Source organism: Aristolochia californica, unplaced genomic scaffold (assembly GCF_029961685.1).
Source record: "Aristolochia californica isolate CCGP_79_NKW_82.1479 unplaced genomic scaffold, dmAriCali1.0.hap1 SCAF_4, whole genome shotgun sequence".
NCBI lineage: Eukaryota > Viridiplantae > Streptophyta > Magnoliopsida > Piperales > Aristolochiaceae > Aristolochia > Aristolochia californica.
In genome coordinates this window covers 8728268-8746898 of record NW_027182103.1, presented here as the reverse complement: position 1 = coordinate 8746898, position 18631 = coordinate 8728268, and the positions used below count along the sequence as shown (strand labels likewise).

Genomic DNA, 18631 nt, shown 5'->3' with positions numbered 1-18631 from the left:
AAAAAAAGAGGCTGTTTTATTATATAAATTTACTTTGATAGATTTAACTTTTATAAGATAGTTTTATATGACTAAACTAAAATATATTTTAAATATTTTTATAATAATAATTAATTAAACATTAAATTAAGATTAGAAAAGTAAAATGATTAAACAAATCCTTAGTTTTATAATATCCAAATTATAATCAAATTATTACTTTCGAAATATCTAATTTTTATATTTTAAATAGTAATTAAATATAATGTTAAAATAGTGAATTTAGATAATTAAAAAAAGAGTTTTATTATATAAGATTACATTTAACTTGGATAAGATTTTAACTTGTTTTAAATTAATAAATAATTAAAATTTATTTACTTTTAATAATTTATACAATAGAGTGTTAAGTTGAGGGGAGTGTGAGTGAGGTGTGGATAATACAGGTAAGAGCAACCGAAACGGTTAGAAGTCTGTTAGAATCATAATTAAAATTTAACTAACTCATGTTAGAATCATGAGTAGGGCGTGTGATTCTTCAATAAATACCAAGGGAACTCCTGTATTCCTCACTTTCTTCCGCCTGAGAGGAGATATCAGATATCAGAGAGAGTGAGATTGCTGATCGCTGCAATGTCTTCCGCAGTGGTTCTTGCTACCCCCATCCGCCCTACCGACTTATTCTTCGATGCCTACACCACCTCCATACCCGCACGACGATGCCCCGATCGCCCCCCCCACCTGGCCGTCACCGTCACCCGCATCGAGACGCTCTTCCTCGCTTCTCCTCCCGGCGGGACCCTCAACATGGAGAGCCGCTCCTTCCGCCTCGACTACGCCTCCCTCTCTTCCCGCTTCGGCTGGCGCCGCACCGTCGTCTCCGCCCTCTCTGGTTTCCAGCTGTGGCCCCAAGCCCTCCAACGCATTATGTCCGAGCTCCCCTCTTTCTCCACACCACCGGCTTCCACCGATACTCAGCTCCTTCTCCACCTGGATGTGCACCAGATGTCCGAAGAAGAAGAAGAACCGCAGGTCCCCACGGTTCGCAGCTTGAAGAGGGAGTTAGGTGCCCTTGAACCAGAAGTAGCGAAGAGAAAGAAAGTCGCCGTCGCTTAGTGTCGTCGTTTTTTTTTTCTTTTCTTGAGACCTTCTTTTGTAAGAATTAATGCAGTTAATATTAATACAATCACTCTTTTCTTTCTTTTTTTCTTTCTTTCTTCCACGTCGTCTATAAGATTTCTTTCCTACGAATTAAAGCAGTTAAATATTAATACAATCATTCTTTTCTTTATATATCTTCTTCGTCTCTACGATTTCTTTCTTTCAACTTCTGTTGAATGAAACACCAGAGACCCAAGCAAGAACCCACCCCCGAAAACATCCCATTTACCGCCAAAAAAAAACAAAAACAAAAACAAAAACGCAAAAGCAGCAGAAACTATAAACAACGGATATGGAGGACAATTTGGTAATTTCCTTTCTATTTTTCTTAGCGTATTACTGCTGTTCTTTGTTCATTTCGGAAGAGATCAAGTTTCGCAAGCGCCATTCGGACCTCATCGCAGGTAAGTCAGGTTGCCTATGGAATTGGATTCTTCTGGTCTTGAGTGCACTCATCGATTTGTTGTTATTCTTTGTGAAATTGCAACACAGTGTTCTATGTTCTTCTATACAAGTAGGGTTTTGAATCTTTCGATACAATGTTGGTGTTAACCGATTAGGGCTTTGGCAATGGTTGAAAGTTTTTACTGAAAGATGCGTTGATCTTGCGCTGGTTGTTTATTTTTTTTTTTTGGCGGTTCAGAAACTATAAACAACGGATGTAGTGTTTTAAATGTGATACTAGGTTTGGGAAGGGGTCGGTGGGGATTCGTTTTTGAGGAATGAGAGAGGGGTCCAATCTCTGTTTTTTGCTGGAAAAGTAGAAAAGAAGTAGAAGAGGAAGAAATAGAAACGAAAAAGCAAAAAAGAAAGATCAACTTTATGTTTTTTGTGGCTTCTCTTTCTCTTCATTTTGTTCCCTTCTCTGTTGGTTTTACACATGGTCTAGTAGCTTATCTGCCTGGTTCTCCCATAGCTTACTCTGCTTCTGTCATTAACTTGTTTCTCAAATCTGTGTTTAAGATGTGCTCCATATATAACCAATAAAGCCCACTTAGACACTGAACTTATTCAGTGAGTTTTACGTCTTTTTTTTCTGTACTTTTCTCTCTGCCTCTCTGTATCGGTGTTGTTAGGAAAGGGTGTAATTTCAGAACCCTTGCATACTTGTTTTCTATTAGAAACTCTTCTTGCTTTTGGTGATCCAACATAGTCAGCAACTGCCGTAGGTAACTATGGAAATGAGTAGTGTTAAGGGCCCTTCCATGAATGCTCCATCCATTTAATTCCTACATTTGTCTGCATGGAAGATCAAGCAGTATAACTAAGAGCTCTGCTCATCTTGTTAAAAATTTAGTCAGAATGTTTGTAACCTGATTTTGCATTGTTTTGAAAATCTCAATGGATCTATTTGGACATGGAAATGAATGACATGAGATTGATTTATATGTGTGTTGGCTGCAATGCTGCTTCCTTTCATAAAAATGGAAGCCCTGGCTTACTCAGCTATGCTTTGTTTGTAGCCTTTGCAGGTACCCTCACACAGAACACATTTCTTGTGCCACACAATGGCTGTAATTCGTAGCTAGGTGTTCATGTCCATATCTCTGTTAAAAATCTTTGTTTGGCCAGTGTGAATTTTTTGCAGCAAGAATCTTTGTTCTGTTAAGAATGTCGTTTTCTTTGTTTTGACCTAAATGACCAAAGTAAAAACACAAAAGGATATGGTATTTGTTTTTTTTTACCCCTTTATGAAAATGAGTAGTTTTAGGGCCCTTCCATGAATGCACCATTTGTTAAATGGCAACATTTCCCTGCATGGAAGATCAAGCAGCATAACTATGAGCTGTGCTCATCTTGTTAAAAATTTAGTCAGAATGTTTGTAACCTGATTTTGCATTGTTTTGGAAAATCTCAATGGACCTATCTGGACATGAGAAATGAATGACATGAGCTTGATTTATATGTGTGTTGGCTGCAAAATCTGGAGGGCGCAATGGGTCAATCCAGTTGAGCTACTCTGTTAAGCCATGCACAAACTACTGGTTCTGTGCTTTTCAACTTAAGTCATGTATTGACCCTTTATTTTTTTTTGGTGAAGCTTGGTGATTAACCGACCTGAAAATAGTGGACTCTCAGCAGACCTTAAGTCTTTATCACAGCAGGTGCAATGTGTTTCTAACACATCTCCTAATTCTAAATCCTTATCTCATGGTGGTGGAGATGTTTATCTAATTTATGTTAAGTTGTTGCAGTGAGCTAACAGAATGTTCATCAAATAATTTTTTATTTTGAATGAAGTGAATCTGTATTTTACTTGGAAAAGAGTTGGAAAAGTCATTCTTAGTCACTCTCACTTAGTTGTGTACAGAATGGCCTTTCCAGATAAAATTAAGGAAGCATAGTAAACTGTTAGTACTAACAGATTTATATTTCATGGCAGGTAGCCACTGTTGATACTTAGTTGCCATCAACAGGTACTCTCTTCCTGATTCCCATGACTTAGTTCATACTTACAATTGACTTCAACACGACCTGTTGTTGTAGTCCCAAGTGGGTTACAAGCACAGTGGTTGTATTAGAGTCCTTTGGAGTTCCTGTACTAAAGCAATGCTCCAGAGACATGAAAGGGAGCTTTCCAAAGAAAAAAAAATTGAAACACTCCTTTTTACTGTCTGTAATGAATCCTTTTTCTTGGTGAAGTGTCCTGCTTAATGTTTTCAAGAATGGGATCTGTTTCCAAATTTTCCCATTCCTTTGAAGATATCTTTCTTATAGTGACCTACCCCAGTTTTCCAAATAAGTGCAGTAGTGGTAGTCAAATTATGTAAATTAACGTTGGAGATTTTGTTTTCTTTTTGTATTTCATGTCTAGACAAATTTTGACTGATTGCTAACCTTATCAGCACTCTCTTGAAACTGATGTGGTTGCAGTGTCTGGTTATTAATCTACTAATCATAATTCTCTTGCATTTTTTTTTGGTAAGACACTTTCACGTTCTCTTTCTTTTGGTTCCATATTTCTTGTGATTCTAAAATAGGTGAAGAAGGTATACGTAACTAAATGGTGGGCAATTCAGGGCATTTTTCACATTTATGGATTTTTTCGGTTTCTTAGGCTTGTATTAGTGCCAGCCTTAAGAAGCCTTAAAATGGACAAATCTGTGTACTTGTGTAAACCATTTGGTCTGATCAAACCTTCTTGTCTAGGACAAGTACCTTTACGGTAGCTGCCCGTGCTAATGTTAGTGTCTTGAGGAAAATTTCTAGTTGGTGCTTTGTCTCTGAACTAGCTTTTTCCTTGTTCTCTTTTTTGTACATTTTTTGTCATGTCCTTTGGATTTGATTTTGCTTAATTCTTTCTATTAGCCAGTAAGAGAGCATATGTGCTGCTTTTTGGCAAGTCTGTACTTTAGAAAGAATGCTTGAAAGTAGCTGTGCAGTTGTGAATGTTTCCTGTAATATATCAATGTTTTTTTTTATGGGTTTCAAATAACAATATTGTTGTATAAAGGACCCCTAGGGCCTTTGTTAGCCCAAGAGTGTTATAAACTCTCTTTCTAGCTAAAACAACAACCTTTTTTTCCCTTGGCTAATAATATCATTCTAAGATGATATGTGTAAAATTTGATACTCTACAACTCAGTTCACAACATTAATGTTGATATTGAGCTTTGTGGAGGAACAAGTCCACCGTATATCCTATAATATTACATTTTTTTTCAAACGAAAGATGCCCATAAGAGATTGAAAGGGGAAAATATTGTTTGGTATGTAAATAGAGTTTGTCATGAATTATGTGCATGCCATGGATGTAGCTCAAGGAATAAATGTTGATTGCTTGATGTTGAGCTAAGTATAAAGGATGCTATGTGATAGGTACATGCATGAAAGGGTTCACATTGGTCCCTTGCTCTGGACTTCTGGGTACCTCTGCTTCAACCAGTGATGCAGTCCAAGCTATCATCCATAGTCTCAAGATTCACAGCAACATCTTCTTAAATCGTTTAGAATTTGAAGAGAATCCGTTTCGGTCATTAGTTAGTGCAAGAAATCAACGGCTTCCATGGAGGCACTGGAGTGTTTTTCATGAAATTTTCAAGCTTGTTTTTGGGAGGGTTTCTTCATGGATTCATATGATCATCTCCACCAATGACTTTGCTAACAAATGAGTTACCAAGAATCTCTCCTTGTTTCTGAGGTGGATTATTGTTTTTCCCTAGAGAAAGTTGTGAGCTACCAAGACATTTGAGTTTTTTTACTTGTTGATCATGATTTTGATAAAAGGATTGAGCCTTTTTCTCAATGTCCATATTGGGGACTTCTTTGGTTCAAGTGTCATGCCTGTTTATGGTATCCTGAATTTTCTTATAAGCAGTATTAAAAAAAATCTAAAGGGATTAATAGCACAAGTTCCTAGAGATTACCAGTAATCTAAGTCATTTCTTGACTGTCCTCATTAATATACAATGTTTGTTTCTTGACTAAGTCATTGGTCTTTGTTAATTAACATACATGCACAGAGATGAGCGCTTTTTGAATTCTTTGAACTAATTGTGTTCACTTGTTAGATTGGTTCTTGCCCAGGTTTTGAGGATGGTGATTTTCATTCAGCAAAGGTATTGTGTCCTGGAGCTTCAGTTTAGTGTCCAGCTGAGAATTGCTTGCTTTTTGTAGATTCAGAGGTAGGCAGATATTCCTACAAAATGTCTGAATATTTTCTTAGTGTTTTTCTTTGAGATGGTCCTATTAGGTCCATGAGGGTTTTTATGAACTCTTTTAAGATGTGTTTGTGCCAATAGGAAATAATAGGGAAAAATACATGAAAAAGGTGAAATCTGAGAAAGAGATAGAGAGAGAATGAGAAAAAAACTCTAGTCTGCCTTGTGTGTCGTGCACAACCCCATCTCTGTTTAATAATCTTGATTAGAATAATCACAAAAATGCCCTTCACTTACGGTTAATGACTTAACTCTTTATATCTCCTATTCTACTTATCCTATGTACATGAAATTTGAACCATAAACATAATTAAACATACAGAAGATAACATAGAAATATAAATCAGATAAATCAGATAATCAAAATGCCCTTGAGCAAATTTTCTAACAATATAAATAGAAAAATTTTCATTTGACCGAAAATTTCTAGCTTTTCTGCCTGTTTTAAAGGATGGATATCACCCCATTTCCTCTGGTCTAACTAAATGTTATACTTGATTAGAAATGGAGTTTCCTATTGCTGCTATAGAAATGGGGGGAAAAAAAGAAACATTAAGGTAGTCCTTGATTTTGTTTTGATAATAATGAGGTGGATTCCATTAAGAGAGCTCTTAGCGGAGGAAAACATACACAAACTAAAAAAACAAGATGAAAAAAGAAAAGAAAGCAACAAAGCAGGACCACGACAAATAGTGCCAAGGCAAGCTTTGAGTGCGAATGAGGTTTCTATAGCAAGGTGCTGCCAGGAAACCACTTCCCTAGCTAACATATTGACAATGCTATTGGCACTTCTTGGGTGTGCTGCCAAGATACCTCCATATCTCTACATAAATCCTCAATTTCGTCAAAATACATTGAAAATTGTCCAACAGGTGATTTCTTCCTACTAGCTCCACTGATGACAACCGCATAGCCCCCTTCAATGTGTAAAAGGGTGGTGAATCTTCCGTCATAAAGTTGAATGCCCTGCAATAGGGTCCTCAACTCTACTAAAATAGCATCCCCAAGACCAAATGGAGCAAAGTAAACAAAATGGATGTTACCTCTAGAGTCTCTAGTTCACACCACTAGACATGGACTACCTCACGAGCTACCATCAAAGTTTAACTTTTAACTAACCTCAAGCAGAGTCCAAGTGACAAGATTGGGAATGATGTGATTCAATAAGTTAATTATTATTTTCCAGTTTCTTCTAAGAAGACTTGGGAGATGGGAGGTGTCATGAAGTTTGCTTGTGCAAAAAGCAAGCAATTTTTTTGTTGCTTCAGTAATTCCTCCCACAAACTTTTACTTACCTTCAAGGTAGTTCTTGACAATTCACCCTTCTTACCTCCAACTTGTCTTTTGTAATTTACAAACTTTTTCCTTTGGTTTTTAGTGTCAACGTAAACAGTACGAATTAGTTTTTCTATTGTTTCCTATGGCAGCACAAATACAAGGAAACCGGTTAAAGGGTTTTTTCCCCAATAGGAACAATTTCCATTAGGAAAGTAGTAACAGGGAAAATGATTTCTCATCATTTGTTTTCCTATGGTGGCACAATCAGTACTTTAGTATCATCTGACATGTTATTGTACATTGCTTACTATAAAGACCCTTTCCTGTAAGAGCCATGCAATTAGGAGAGCAGATTTGGAAACGAGGATGTTGGAAACAGTGTACCCAGTTTCTAATGAAAAAAGTAGTCGCATATGGAGCAGGATCAGGGATGAGCTAGGATTGCAAAATGGTGCTATGAAATCTCTGGAGTCTGATATGGATCATTTACTGGGCCTTGGCACTTGATAAAGTTAGGGGAGAGTGAGCTTCTTGTAATTAATTACAGGTATTCCTTGCTCAACATCTGTAAGTAAATGCATGCTAAGACATCTTAAGCTTTATAGCGCCTTTCATGTGGGTATTTATTATCTTTATTTTCAGCTTTAGGACTTTATGGATTATGGATACTACCACATGGCAAATCAAGGAAGTCATTCAAGGTTTGAAATTTCCGCAAAGCAAATTTACTTTGATCTAACTCTATATTTACTAAATCGGTGTTCCCCCTTTTTTAAGGATCTCTGAATATTATGGAGATCTGTGACCAGATTATTATGGAGAAACTGTTCTGCCTGGTATTAAACCTTACATCTTTCTATTGTTATTCTAAGAGTTCTTTCTATCATCTGCTCAAGTATTTGTTGAAGACTCTTTATAACTTGAATTTATGTATTACATATGTTAAATTGGGTCGAAGGCCCTATCCCAAAAAAACTAGCTACTTAGGAAACCTTTTCTCCCAGTTAATAAACTCAAAATCTTTGTATACACTAATCCATGTGGGACTATTTCTTAACACTCCCCCTCATGTGTAGACCCACTCTCTTTTTTGTGGCTTTACAAGTGGATAATTTAGGTGGAGGCCCACATACTGAGTGGTTGGCTTTGATACCATATTAAGTCGGGTCCAAGCAGCCACTGACTTTTTGTTGAACTTTTTCCATTGAAATGCAAGAAGATGTGACATTCAGTTGAGTGTTGACATTCCGGAATGCACAAAACTTGCACAACAGTTGCAAGAAGGTTCTTTCTGGAGTCAGGCAAGAGGATCTGCTGTTGAAATCACAGAATCAGAGGTAGTTGCAACATCTTTGGAGAAGGTAAGCAACCTCAGGATTCATTGAATTGAACAAAGCCTATTAGATTTTCATTTTCCATAAAAAATGTAAAGATGATAGGATTTATAATCATATTAACTTGTATGAGTATCTCGAAAGCTTACTTTAAAAAGTATGAAAAATCTAGAGAGAGAGAGAGAGAGAGAAGGAGAGAGAGTGAGAAAGAGGAGAGAAAAGAGGCACAAACTCTGAACGAGCTGAGTTGGGGGTTGTGCACAACCCCCAATGCTATTTATTAGGTTTTAAGTCCTAAATTATAGAAATAAAAAATGCCCCTCTTATATAGAAAAAACCTATTCCCTTATACTCCCATTCTCCTCTTCCTATGAATATAAAAATTTGTACACAAAATAAATCAAACATACTGAACAAGGTAGTGCCATAATATAAAATAACTGATCATGTAAAATGACCAAAATACCCTTTAGCTGATTTTCTCACTCGACCTTTCTGCAGGTTGGAGTTGCTCAACAGTGGTTTGATGAATTGGCTAGCCTTCTCAAAAGATGGGATGGAAATGCGTATTGATGATGAAGAGAGAAATTCAAATGAAGATTCTGAAGATGAGAAAAGTGTGCATATTGATTGTGCAGACAATATCAGTCCAGGGACCAGTGAGGTATTAGTCTTTTACTCTTTTTTTCTTTTCTGTGAAGTTTTCTTGTTTTACTCATTATTTCTGAATTTAGCATGCATAGCCATGCCTTAAAAGGGTTACCTTTATATTGGAATATTATTACATATGCCTGACCTAAAGAACTTAGTTATTTTTCTGTTGCTAAGAGTTTATCCAAGTTGGTCTAGGGTACCATATCAGGGTGGGTGGTCAAATCTGTCTGGGTTACTGTATCTCATGGTGCTCTCAATCAGAGATTTCTTGGTTGAGACTTGATCATCATCTAGGCTGAGAACAAATGATAAGTATTATTGGAAAATGTCGAAGCTCTAAAAAATAAGAAAAAAATGCTTGAGAATGGAATTCTAAGTAGTTATTTCTCTTAAAAAACAGAAAAAAAGAAGTAAAATACATCCATTATGAGTTGAAAGCACTTAGTCTTTTGATTTGTTCTATTTCTTTGCTCATTTTAAAGTTTTAACAATACGTTGTTATCTACTGGTTTTGATCACTTGTAGGCCACCTTTTTATTATTGATTTCAATTATGAGGTATCAACTGTGGGGTTCGTTAGATTGAAACATTTTAATTGTAATTTTATTTTAATTTTTTGATCCAAACCTTGCATCATCTAATTTGAGATAACTTTATGGTTATTGCAGTTTGGATGACTTGAAAGCGTTCATTTAGTATTTGGTAGTGATGTTTTTGTAATGTCATATATTGTATCTTAAGAAATGATTTACTGAAGTTCTTCTGTGAAGACCATGTAAGAGAACTTTTGGATACATAGTCATGAAAATTTTACAATATCATCATATAATGTTTTACTCAGTTAAATCATTTGAATAGGATAAAATTCCAAGCTGCAAAGTATCTAATATGTGTTTCACTGTTTTCTGTAGACTAATGTACTGTTTTGAAACCAAGTTGTCTTTGATCTAAGTCAAACTGGCAAAATTAAAGATGTCTTCGCAGAGTCAGTTAGCAACGAACTTGCTTGCTGGATGTGCAAGATCTGGCTTTCGAGTGATGCATAATTCTTGATTATTATATGGTTTTTTCTTTCAACCTTGGTTGTCATTGCAGTTAACTGAAAAGAAAAAAACAATTATTGGCAATGAGCAAGCCAAATTAGTAATTAGCTATTAGATAAATACCCATATACATATAAAAATATATATACACATATATAGATATAGATATATTGATATTGGGAAAGAAGGTTGGACTCAAGTTCTGCCAATCTTGCCTATATTGTTATGGTCTTGGGAGGTTAAGTACCTAGCTAATACTACCTAAAAGATCGGCCTGTTAGGAGCGGAGATGTTAGGGTCTTCCCGAGCCATGGATCTTGTCACCCTTCTTCCTTCTCTTCCCTCCAGGTTTGCTCTTGACATGGAGAGGAGTTTCTTGTGTTTAGTGCGTGTAATAGTGAAAATGAGTTGAGCCTTGGAGGAGGCTCGACCTAGACCTCAGAAGGGAGAATCCGACCTCTAACTTTCTAATTGATTCAATGCTTGATTTCAATAAAACCCTTCTCCCCTATAAATAGGATTAGAGACGTAAATGACAAACCCAACCCGTGGGTCACCAAGTCACGAGAATTACAATTAAACCAAACCAAACTAACATACATAAATGGGGTCAGTATTCGCCCACTACACTAAAATCTCCCAGTTGCCCTGAATTCGGCAAGCCTGCAACACCTGAGCTAGAGTGGAAAACACCCGTCCCTCCTATAGCGGTGGCAAGGGTGTATGTAGCAATAGAGAGTCGCTATTGAAGGCCTTCAATTGTGAGACATGAAAGACATTATGGAGCTTAACATCTGGGGGAAGCTGCAAGCGGTAGGGAACTATGCCAATGCGTTCTAGCACTGGAAAGGGCCCATAAAACTTAGGGGATAATTTGTGATGCTTGGAGGCCGTTAGGCAAAGCCGCCGGTAATGTTGAAGACGAAGCCACACATAATCCCCTGAGAGAAGGTCACTTCACGGTGGTTTTTATCATAAGAGAGTTTCATTGCTTATTGTGCGACTTGGAGATGAGTGCGCACCTGGCTGAGCATTGCGTCTCGTTCTGCTAAAGCCTGGTCTAGGGTGGCCACCTTGGAAGAACCATGTTCATACGATAAAAGTCGGGGTGGATCTCTGCCATATACGACCTTGAAAGGAGTTGTGCCAAGTGCGCTGTGGTAAAAAGATGTTATAACAGAATTCTGCCTATGCCAGCCCCCTAAATACAGAGCACCAAACCCTAAAAACACTAAACCCTAACCCTAATAAAAAATTTAGACCTTAAATCGTAACACTAAATCCCACAATTATGCACAAATAACCCCAAATTAGGCACTGAAAGTAAAATTAACTCAAATACAACACTCATTTAATCAAAAAACAAATTAGGGTTTAGTCATACTTTCTAAATTTGGGGAAAACCGAAGCCAACGGCTGAAATCGAAGCTGAATGGGGAAATCGATGCCGAATTGAAGTAGAAATTAAGAAATCGAAGCCCAAATGTCAAAATCGAAACCGAAATAGGGGAAATTGCATGAAATCGGAAGATATTTTGGGGGCAAAGAGAATAGTGAGAGGGAGAAGGGAGTGAGATGTCGAAAGGGAGGAGAGACTTGAAGTCCGACTCTCCACTAACGACCTCAACCCCCCCGCTGTCTTGAGCCAACTTAGGTGTTCTATTAATGGCTTTTAGGGATCTAGGCTGAGTTCTAATTCTAAGTTATAACACCTTGGTAGAGATTTGGAAAGATTTGACTCGATAAAACCTCGCCCAACGTCTTAACTCAAGACTATTCAAGCAAACCGTTGCTTAACTCAATTAGACCTTGCCTCATTTTGGACTCTAAAGTGGATTCAAAGGTTCCAACAAGGAGCCCCGAGTTTTAATCATAGGACCATATGTAACACAAAAATAGACAAAAGTGGAGGGTTTTCATATGTTGGTCATTAGTATTTATACAATGTATATAATTCACTACTTTGATCATTGTTTTTGTACTTTGAGTTATACACAACATAAAATATGTACTAAATGAGAATTTTTTTTTTAAAGAGAATGCTAACAACCCATATAACTAACTAAATTGTAGAATACATATTCATGAATTGTTAATTTTTATATTCATTAAGTTCACTCACATATCGAGTGAGTCAGATCACACTAAGAATTAGACGAGTCGAGTGGAAGAACATTACTCAATCATTCTATTTCGGTCAAGTCCTTTTTCAACTTGCTCTTGAACTTACGGATCACAATTTAATTTGAATTATTATATGTTCAAATTGATTTTTTTTCATTTAAAGATCTAGAAAATTTTCTACTAATTTTGCTCGTTTAACCTTTCTTAAGATGGTGGGAAACAGTGTCTTATCACCTCCATGGAATACGGTTACACACTGCAATTTATCTTCATATCCGTATCATTTCACTTCGATTTTGTAGTCATGTTCTTGCTTGCCTCGTGGTAAAAATTGAAGTTCAAGTTGGTAGTTAGTCTTGTTGATGGAAGTAAAACATGAAATCAAACTATAGTCGTTGTTTTAATTACTACAAAAGAATTTAATTTTAAAAAATTAATAATAAATTATTTTAATCATATATATAAATATATTATGATAAATATAATTCTAAATATTTTTAAGAATTTAATTTATTTAAGTAGCTTAGTTGTCAACTGTCGTCTAATACCGTGAATGTTAAGGACGAGTTGAAGCATTTACACAGGGTAAGTCTAACCTGTAGCCCTAACTTGCCCTATTCCAAAAGTGGGTCAACTCGGTCGAATTACAAGGGTGGGTCGCCAGGGAAATGTCTTCGTTGAACCAAAAAAGTAGCGACTGTTAACAATAGAAGGTTGAAGATGAGTTCCACTAATGGAAATGATCAAAGTTTTTTTTTTTTTTTTTTATCATTAAGATTCCACGACTAAAAATTCAACAACGACAATTAGAGTGTAAGGTAATTTTTGTGTGTGTTAGTGAGTACAATGGAAAGTATAGTAGAAATTGTTGAAGGAATTTATTAATAAAATAGTCTTATATATTTAAAATTTGTAAGATAGTTTAATTTAACTTTTCTATTAATAAGTGAAGATAGATTTTAACTTGACAATATTAAAATATAATTTAAAATTTTAAATAATAATTAATTAAACATTAAATTAAGATGATAAAAGTAAAATGATTAAACAAATCCTTAGTTTTATAATAACAAAATATTAATGAAATTATAAAATTTAAAATATCATATTTTTTATTTTTAAAAAGTAATTAAATATAATATAAAAATCATAAATTTAGAAAATTAAAAAAAAGAGGCTGTTTTATTATATAAATTTACTTTGATAGATTTAACTTTTATAAGATAGTTTTATATGACTAAACTAAAATATATTTTAAATATTTTTATAATAATAATTAATTAAACATTAAATTAAGATTAGAAAAGTAAAATGATTAAACAAATCCTTAGTTTTATAATATCCAAATTATAATCAAATTATTACTTTCGAAATATCTAATTTTTATATTTTAAATAGTAATTAAATATAATGTTAAAATAGTGAATTTAGATAATTAAAAAAAGAGTTTTATTATATAAGATTACATTTAACTTTGATAAGATTTTAACTTGTTTTAAATTAATAAATAATTAAAATTTATTTACTTTTAATAATTTATACAATAGAGTGTTAAGTTGAGGGGAGTGTGAGTGAGGTGTGGATAATACAGGTAAGAGCAACCGAAACGGTTAGAAGTCTGTTAGAATCATAATTAAAATTTAACTAACTCATGTTAGAATCATGAGTAGGGCGTGTGATTCTTCAATAAATACCAAGGGAACTCCTGTATTCCTCACTTTCTTCCGCCTGAGAGGAGATATCAGATATCAGAGAGAGTGAGATTGCTGATCGCTGCAATGTCTTCCGCAGTGGTTCTTGCTACCCCCATCCGCCCTACCGACTTATTCTTCGATGCCTACACCACCTCCATACCCGCACGACGATGCCCCGATCGCCCCCCCCACCTGGCCGTCACCGTCACCCGCATCGAGACGCTCTTCCTCGCTTCTCCTCCCGGCGGGACCCTCAACATGGAGAGCCGCTCCTTCCGCCTCGACTACGCCTCCCTCTCTTCCCGCTTCGGCTGGCGCCGCACCGTCGTCTCCGCCCTCTCTGGTTTCCAGCTGTGGCCCCAAGCCCTCCAACGCATTATGTCCGAGCTCCCCTCTTTCTCCACACCACCGGCTTCCACCGATACTCAGCTCCTTCTCCACCTGGATGTGCACCAGATGTCCGAAGAAGAAGAAGAACCGCAGGTCCCCACGGTTCGCAGCTTGAAGAGGGAGTTAGGTGCCCTTGAACCAGAAGTAGCGAAGAGAAAGAAAGTCGCCGTCGCTTAGTGTCGTCGTTTTTTTTTTCTTTTCTTGAGACCTTCTTTTGTAAGAATTAATGCAGTTAATATTAATACAATCACTCTTTTCTTTCTTTTTTTCTTTCTTTCTTCCACGTCGTCTATAAGATTTCTTTCCTACGAATTAAAGCAGTTAAATATTAATACAATCATTCTTTTCTTTATATATCTTCTTCGTCTCTACGATTTCTTTCTTTCAACTTCTGTTGAATGAAACACCAGAGACCCAAGCAAGAACCCACCCCCGAAAACATCCCATTTACCGCCAAAAAAAAACAAAAACGCAAAAGCAGCAGAAACTATAAACAACGGATATGGAGGACAATTTGGTAATTTCCTTTCTATTTTTCTTAGCGTATTACTGCTGTTCTTTGTTCATTTCGGAAGAGATCAAGTTTCGCAAGCGCCATTCGGACCTCATCGCAGGTAAGTCAGGTTGCCTATGGAATTGGATTCTTCTGGTCTTGAGTGCACTCATCGATTTGTTGTTATTCTTTGTGAAATTGCAACACAGTGTTCTATGTTCTTCTATACAAGTAGGGTTTTGAATCTTTCGATACAATGTTGGTGTTAACCGATTAGGGCTTTGGCAATGGTTGAAATTTTTTACTGAAAGATGCGTTGATCTTGCGCTGGTTGTTTTTTTTTTTTTTTTTGGCGGTTCAGAAACTATAAACAACGGATGTAGTGTTTTAAATGTGATACTAGGTTTGGGAAGGGGTCGGTGGGGATTCGTTTTTGAGGAATGAGAGAGGGGTCCAATCTCTGTTTTTTGCTGGAAAAGTAGAAAAGAAGTAGCAGAGGAAGAAATAGAAACGAAAAAGCAAAAAAGAAAGATCAACTTTATGTTTTTTGTGGCTTCTCTTTCTCGTCATTTTGTTCCCTTCTCTGTTGGTTTTACACATGGTCTAGTAGCTTATCTGCCTGGTTCTCCCATAGCTTACTCTGCTTCTGTCATTAACTTGTTTCTCAAATCTGTGTTTAAGATGTGCTCCATATATAACCAATAAATCCCACTTAGACACTGAACTTATTCAGTGAGTTTTACGTCTTTTTTTTTCTGTACTTTTCTCTCTGCCTCTCTGTACCGGTGTCGTTCAGAAAGGGTGTAATTTCAGAACCCTTCCATACTTGTTTTCTATTAGAAACTCTTGTTGCTTTTGGTGATCAAACATAGTCAGCCACTGCCGTAGGTAACTAGCAAGAACACAGTACACAATTATGGCCTCAGTCACTGCTATAGGTAACCAGCAAGAACACAGTACACAATTATGACCTCAGCCTCTTTGTTGGTCACCTATCTTGGTATCCTTGTCGATAAATGGAACTGCCAATAATTATATATAGAGGTCCTTGTCATCACCGATTGTTTCTGAAAATTACCAATAATAATAAGCAATTTTTTACCGCATTGCAGACTTCAGCTTAATGACAATTGTTTAAAGGGAAATTTAGTCACCAACAGTAAAGTGTTGTTGAAGACCCTAAATCCCTGTGAATGAGCAACTAATTGGTTTGTGAGGAGTGTATACCCTAGGGGTATCTAGCTGAGAAGCTGTGTTGATAATTTCATTACATAGCTCAGACAAGCCCATGTAATCATCGTTATGTGGCTCGACTTCATAAGATATTTTAGCACTGCAACCAGAGCCTGTTGCATGAATGATCTATATCAGAGACTTTTATACCTTTTAATTATTCTAATTTTGTCGTCATATTAATTTTATTTATTTTTGTGCTTCAATTTTTATTATATGATTCTGTTTTAAATTTTTTTATCTAGAGAATGTAAGAGGCTATGCTTTTGATCTGTAAGATGCTCATGTTTTATACTAGTGTTGTAGCTTGATCATCGTATTCTTTCAACTTCTACTTTACTTTCTACCACTGGTTTAGAGTGGGCCACAAGGAATTTAGATGTTCATCCTGTGGTGGAATCTGTAATTAGGACCACCATGGGAATGGCAACACTTAAGACCATATCAATCTGCAAATTAAACCATTTATATTGGACATTGCTTCTATTTTACGACTGCAGTGGCTGAAAGTCGTAACAATTGAGTGAAGCAATGCTTCTTCCTTTCTTAAAAATGGAAGCCCTGGTTTACTTAGCTATGCTTTGTTTGTAGCGATCGCAGGTACCCTCTCACAGAATGCTTTTCTTGTGCCTCACAATGGCTGTAATTCGTAGCTAGGTGTTCATGTTCATATCTCTGTTAAAAATCTTTACTTGGCCTTTGTGAATTTTTTGCAGCAAGAATCTTTGTTCTGTTAAGAATGTCGTTTTCTTTGTTATGACCTAAATGACTAAAGTAAAAACAAAAAAGGGTATGGTATTTGTTTTTTTTACCCATTTATGAAAATGAGTAGTGTTAGGGCCCTTCCATGCATGCACCATCCATTTAATGCCTACATTTCCCTGCATGGAAGATCAAGCAGCATAACTAAGAGCTTGTCGTATCTCTTTAAAAGTTTAGTCAGAATGTTTGTAACCTGATTTTGCATTGTTTTGAAAATCTCAATGGACCTATCTGGACATCAGAAATGAATGACATGAGCTGGATTTATATGTTTGTTGGCTGCAAAATCTGGAGGGCCCAATGGGTCAATCCGATTGAGGTACTCTGTTAAGCCATGGACAAACTGCTGGTTCTGTGCTTTTCAACTAAGTCATGTATTGACCCTTTTTTTTTTTTTTTTTTTTAGGTGAAGCTTTGTGATTAACCGACCTGAATATAGGAGACTCTCAGCAGACCTTAAGTCCTTATCACAGCAGGTGCAATGTGTTTCTAACACATCTTTTCATTCTAAATTCTTATCTCACGGTGGTGGAGATGTTTATCTCATTTATATTAAGTTGTTTCAGTGAGCTAATAGAATGTTTATCAAATAACTTTTGATTGTGAATGAACTGAATCTGTATTTTACTTGGAAAAGTCATTTTTAGGCACTCTCACTTTGTTGTGTATAGAATGGTCTTTCCAGGTAAAATGAAGGAAGCATGGTAAACTGTTAGTACTAACAGATTTATATTTCATGGCAGGTAGCCGTTGTTGATACTTAGTTGCCATCAACAGGTACTCTCTTCCTGATTCCCGTGACTTAGTTGATACTTGCAATTGACTTCAACAAGACCCGCTGTTGAAGTCCCAAGCGGGTTACAAGCACAGTGGTTGTACTAGAGTCCTTTGGAGTTTCTGTAATAAAGCAATCTTTGCTTGGCCTGTTTGAATTTTTTGCAGCAAGAACCTTTGTTCTGTTAAGAATGTCGTTTTCTTTGTTTTGACCTAAATTATTAAAGTAAAAACACAAAAGGGTATGGTATTTTTTTTTTTTATCCCTTTATGAAAATGAGTAGTGTTAGGGCCCTTCCATGAATGCACCATTCGTTAAATGCCGACATTTCCCTGCATGGAAGATCAAGCAGCATAACTAAGAGCTCTGCTTATCTTGTTAAAAATTTAGTTAGAATGTTTGTAACCTGATTTTGCATTGTTTTGAAAAATCTCAATGGACCTATCTGGACATGAGCTTGATTTATATGTGTGTTGGCTGCAAAATTTGGAGGGCCCAATGGGTCAATCCGGTTGAGGTACTCCAAACTATTGGTTATGTGCTTTTCAACTTAAGTCATGTATTGATTTTTTTTTTTTTGTGGAAGAGGGGGGGGGGAAGCATGGAGATTGACCGACCTGGAAATAGTGGACTCTCAGCAGACCTTAAGACTTTATCTCATGGCGGTGGAGATGTTTATCTCATTTATGTTGAGTTGTTGCAGTGAGCTAACAGAATGTTCATCAAATAACTTTTGATTTTGAATGAAGTGAATTTGTATTTTACTTGGGGGGGTTAGTCAACAAAACGGATTTTTGAATTTCATATTCATCTCCAACATGATGTTCATGTAAGTCATCTACATGATCTTCATCTTTGCACTTGGTGTTAGTGTTGACGATTTCATGTGCACTGAAAAACAGTTTCAAGTGTTAGTATCCCAACTGAGAAAAACATAAAAAACAAGAGAATGCCTAACCCCTTACAGTACACTTAATTACAACATAATCCTTAGACCCCAAATTAGGTAAAACAACCATTAGTACTACACGAATAAGTTATTTAATGTAT

The 18631-nt window shown here is 36.2% G+C and overlaps 1 protein-coding gene and 2 long non-coding RNA genes across 3 annotated transcripts; all 3 read left to right on the top strand.

Annotated features, from left to right (window-relative positions):
- The first annotated feature begins 1316 nt into the window (after positions 1–1316).
- On the top strand, positions 1317–9865 carry LOC137963089 (uncharacterized). The gene is made up of 5 exons (XM_068810270.1): positions 1317–1447; positions 3182–3245; positions 5652–5699; positions 8915–9077; positions 9736–9865. The coding sequence occupies exons 1-4, from the start codon at positions 1317–1319 to the stop codon at positions 8984–8986; spliced, it is 315 nt and encodes a 104-aa protein (XP_068666371.1). The 3' UTR covers positions 8987–9077; positions 9736–9865.
- On the top strand, positions 7235–8434 carry LOC137963715 (uncharacterized). Its single transcript, XR_011115236.1, has 4 exons — positions 7235–7626; positions 7722–7780; positions 7857–7915; positions 8299–8434. It is a non-coding gene; the product is annotated as an uncharacterized lncRNA (long non-coding RNA).
- Positions 9866–14828: 4963 nt separating the features above from the next.
- Positions 14829–17843, top strand: LOC137961856 (uncharacterized). Its single transcript, XR_011115090.1, has 4 exons — positions 14829–14932; positions 17049–17125; positions 17213–17282; positions 17550–17843. It is a non-coding gene; the product is annotated as an uncharacterized lncRNA (long non-coding RNA).
- The last annotated feature ends 788 nt before the right edge of the window (positions 17844–18631 follow it).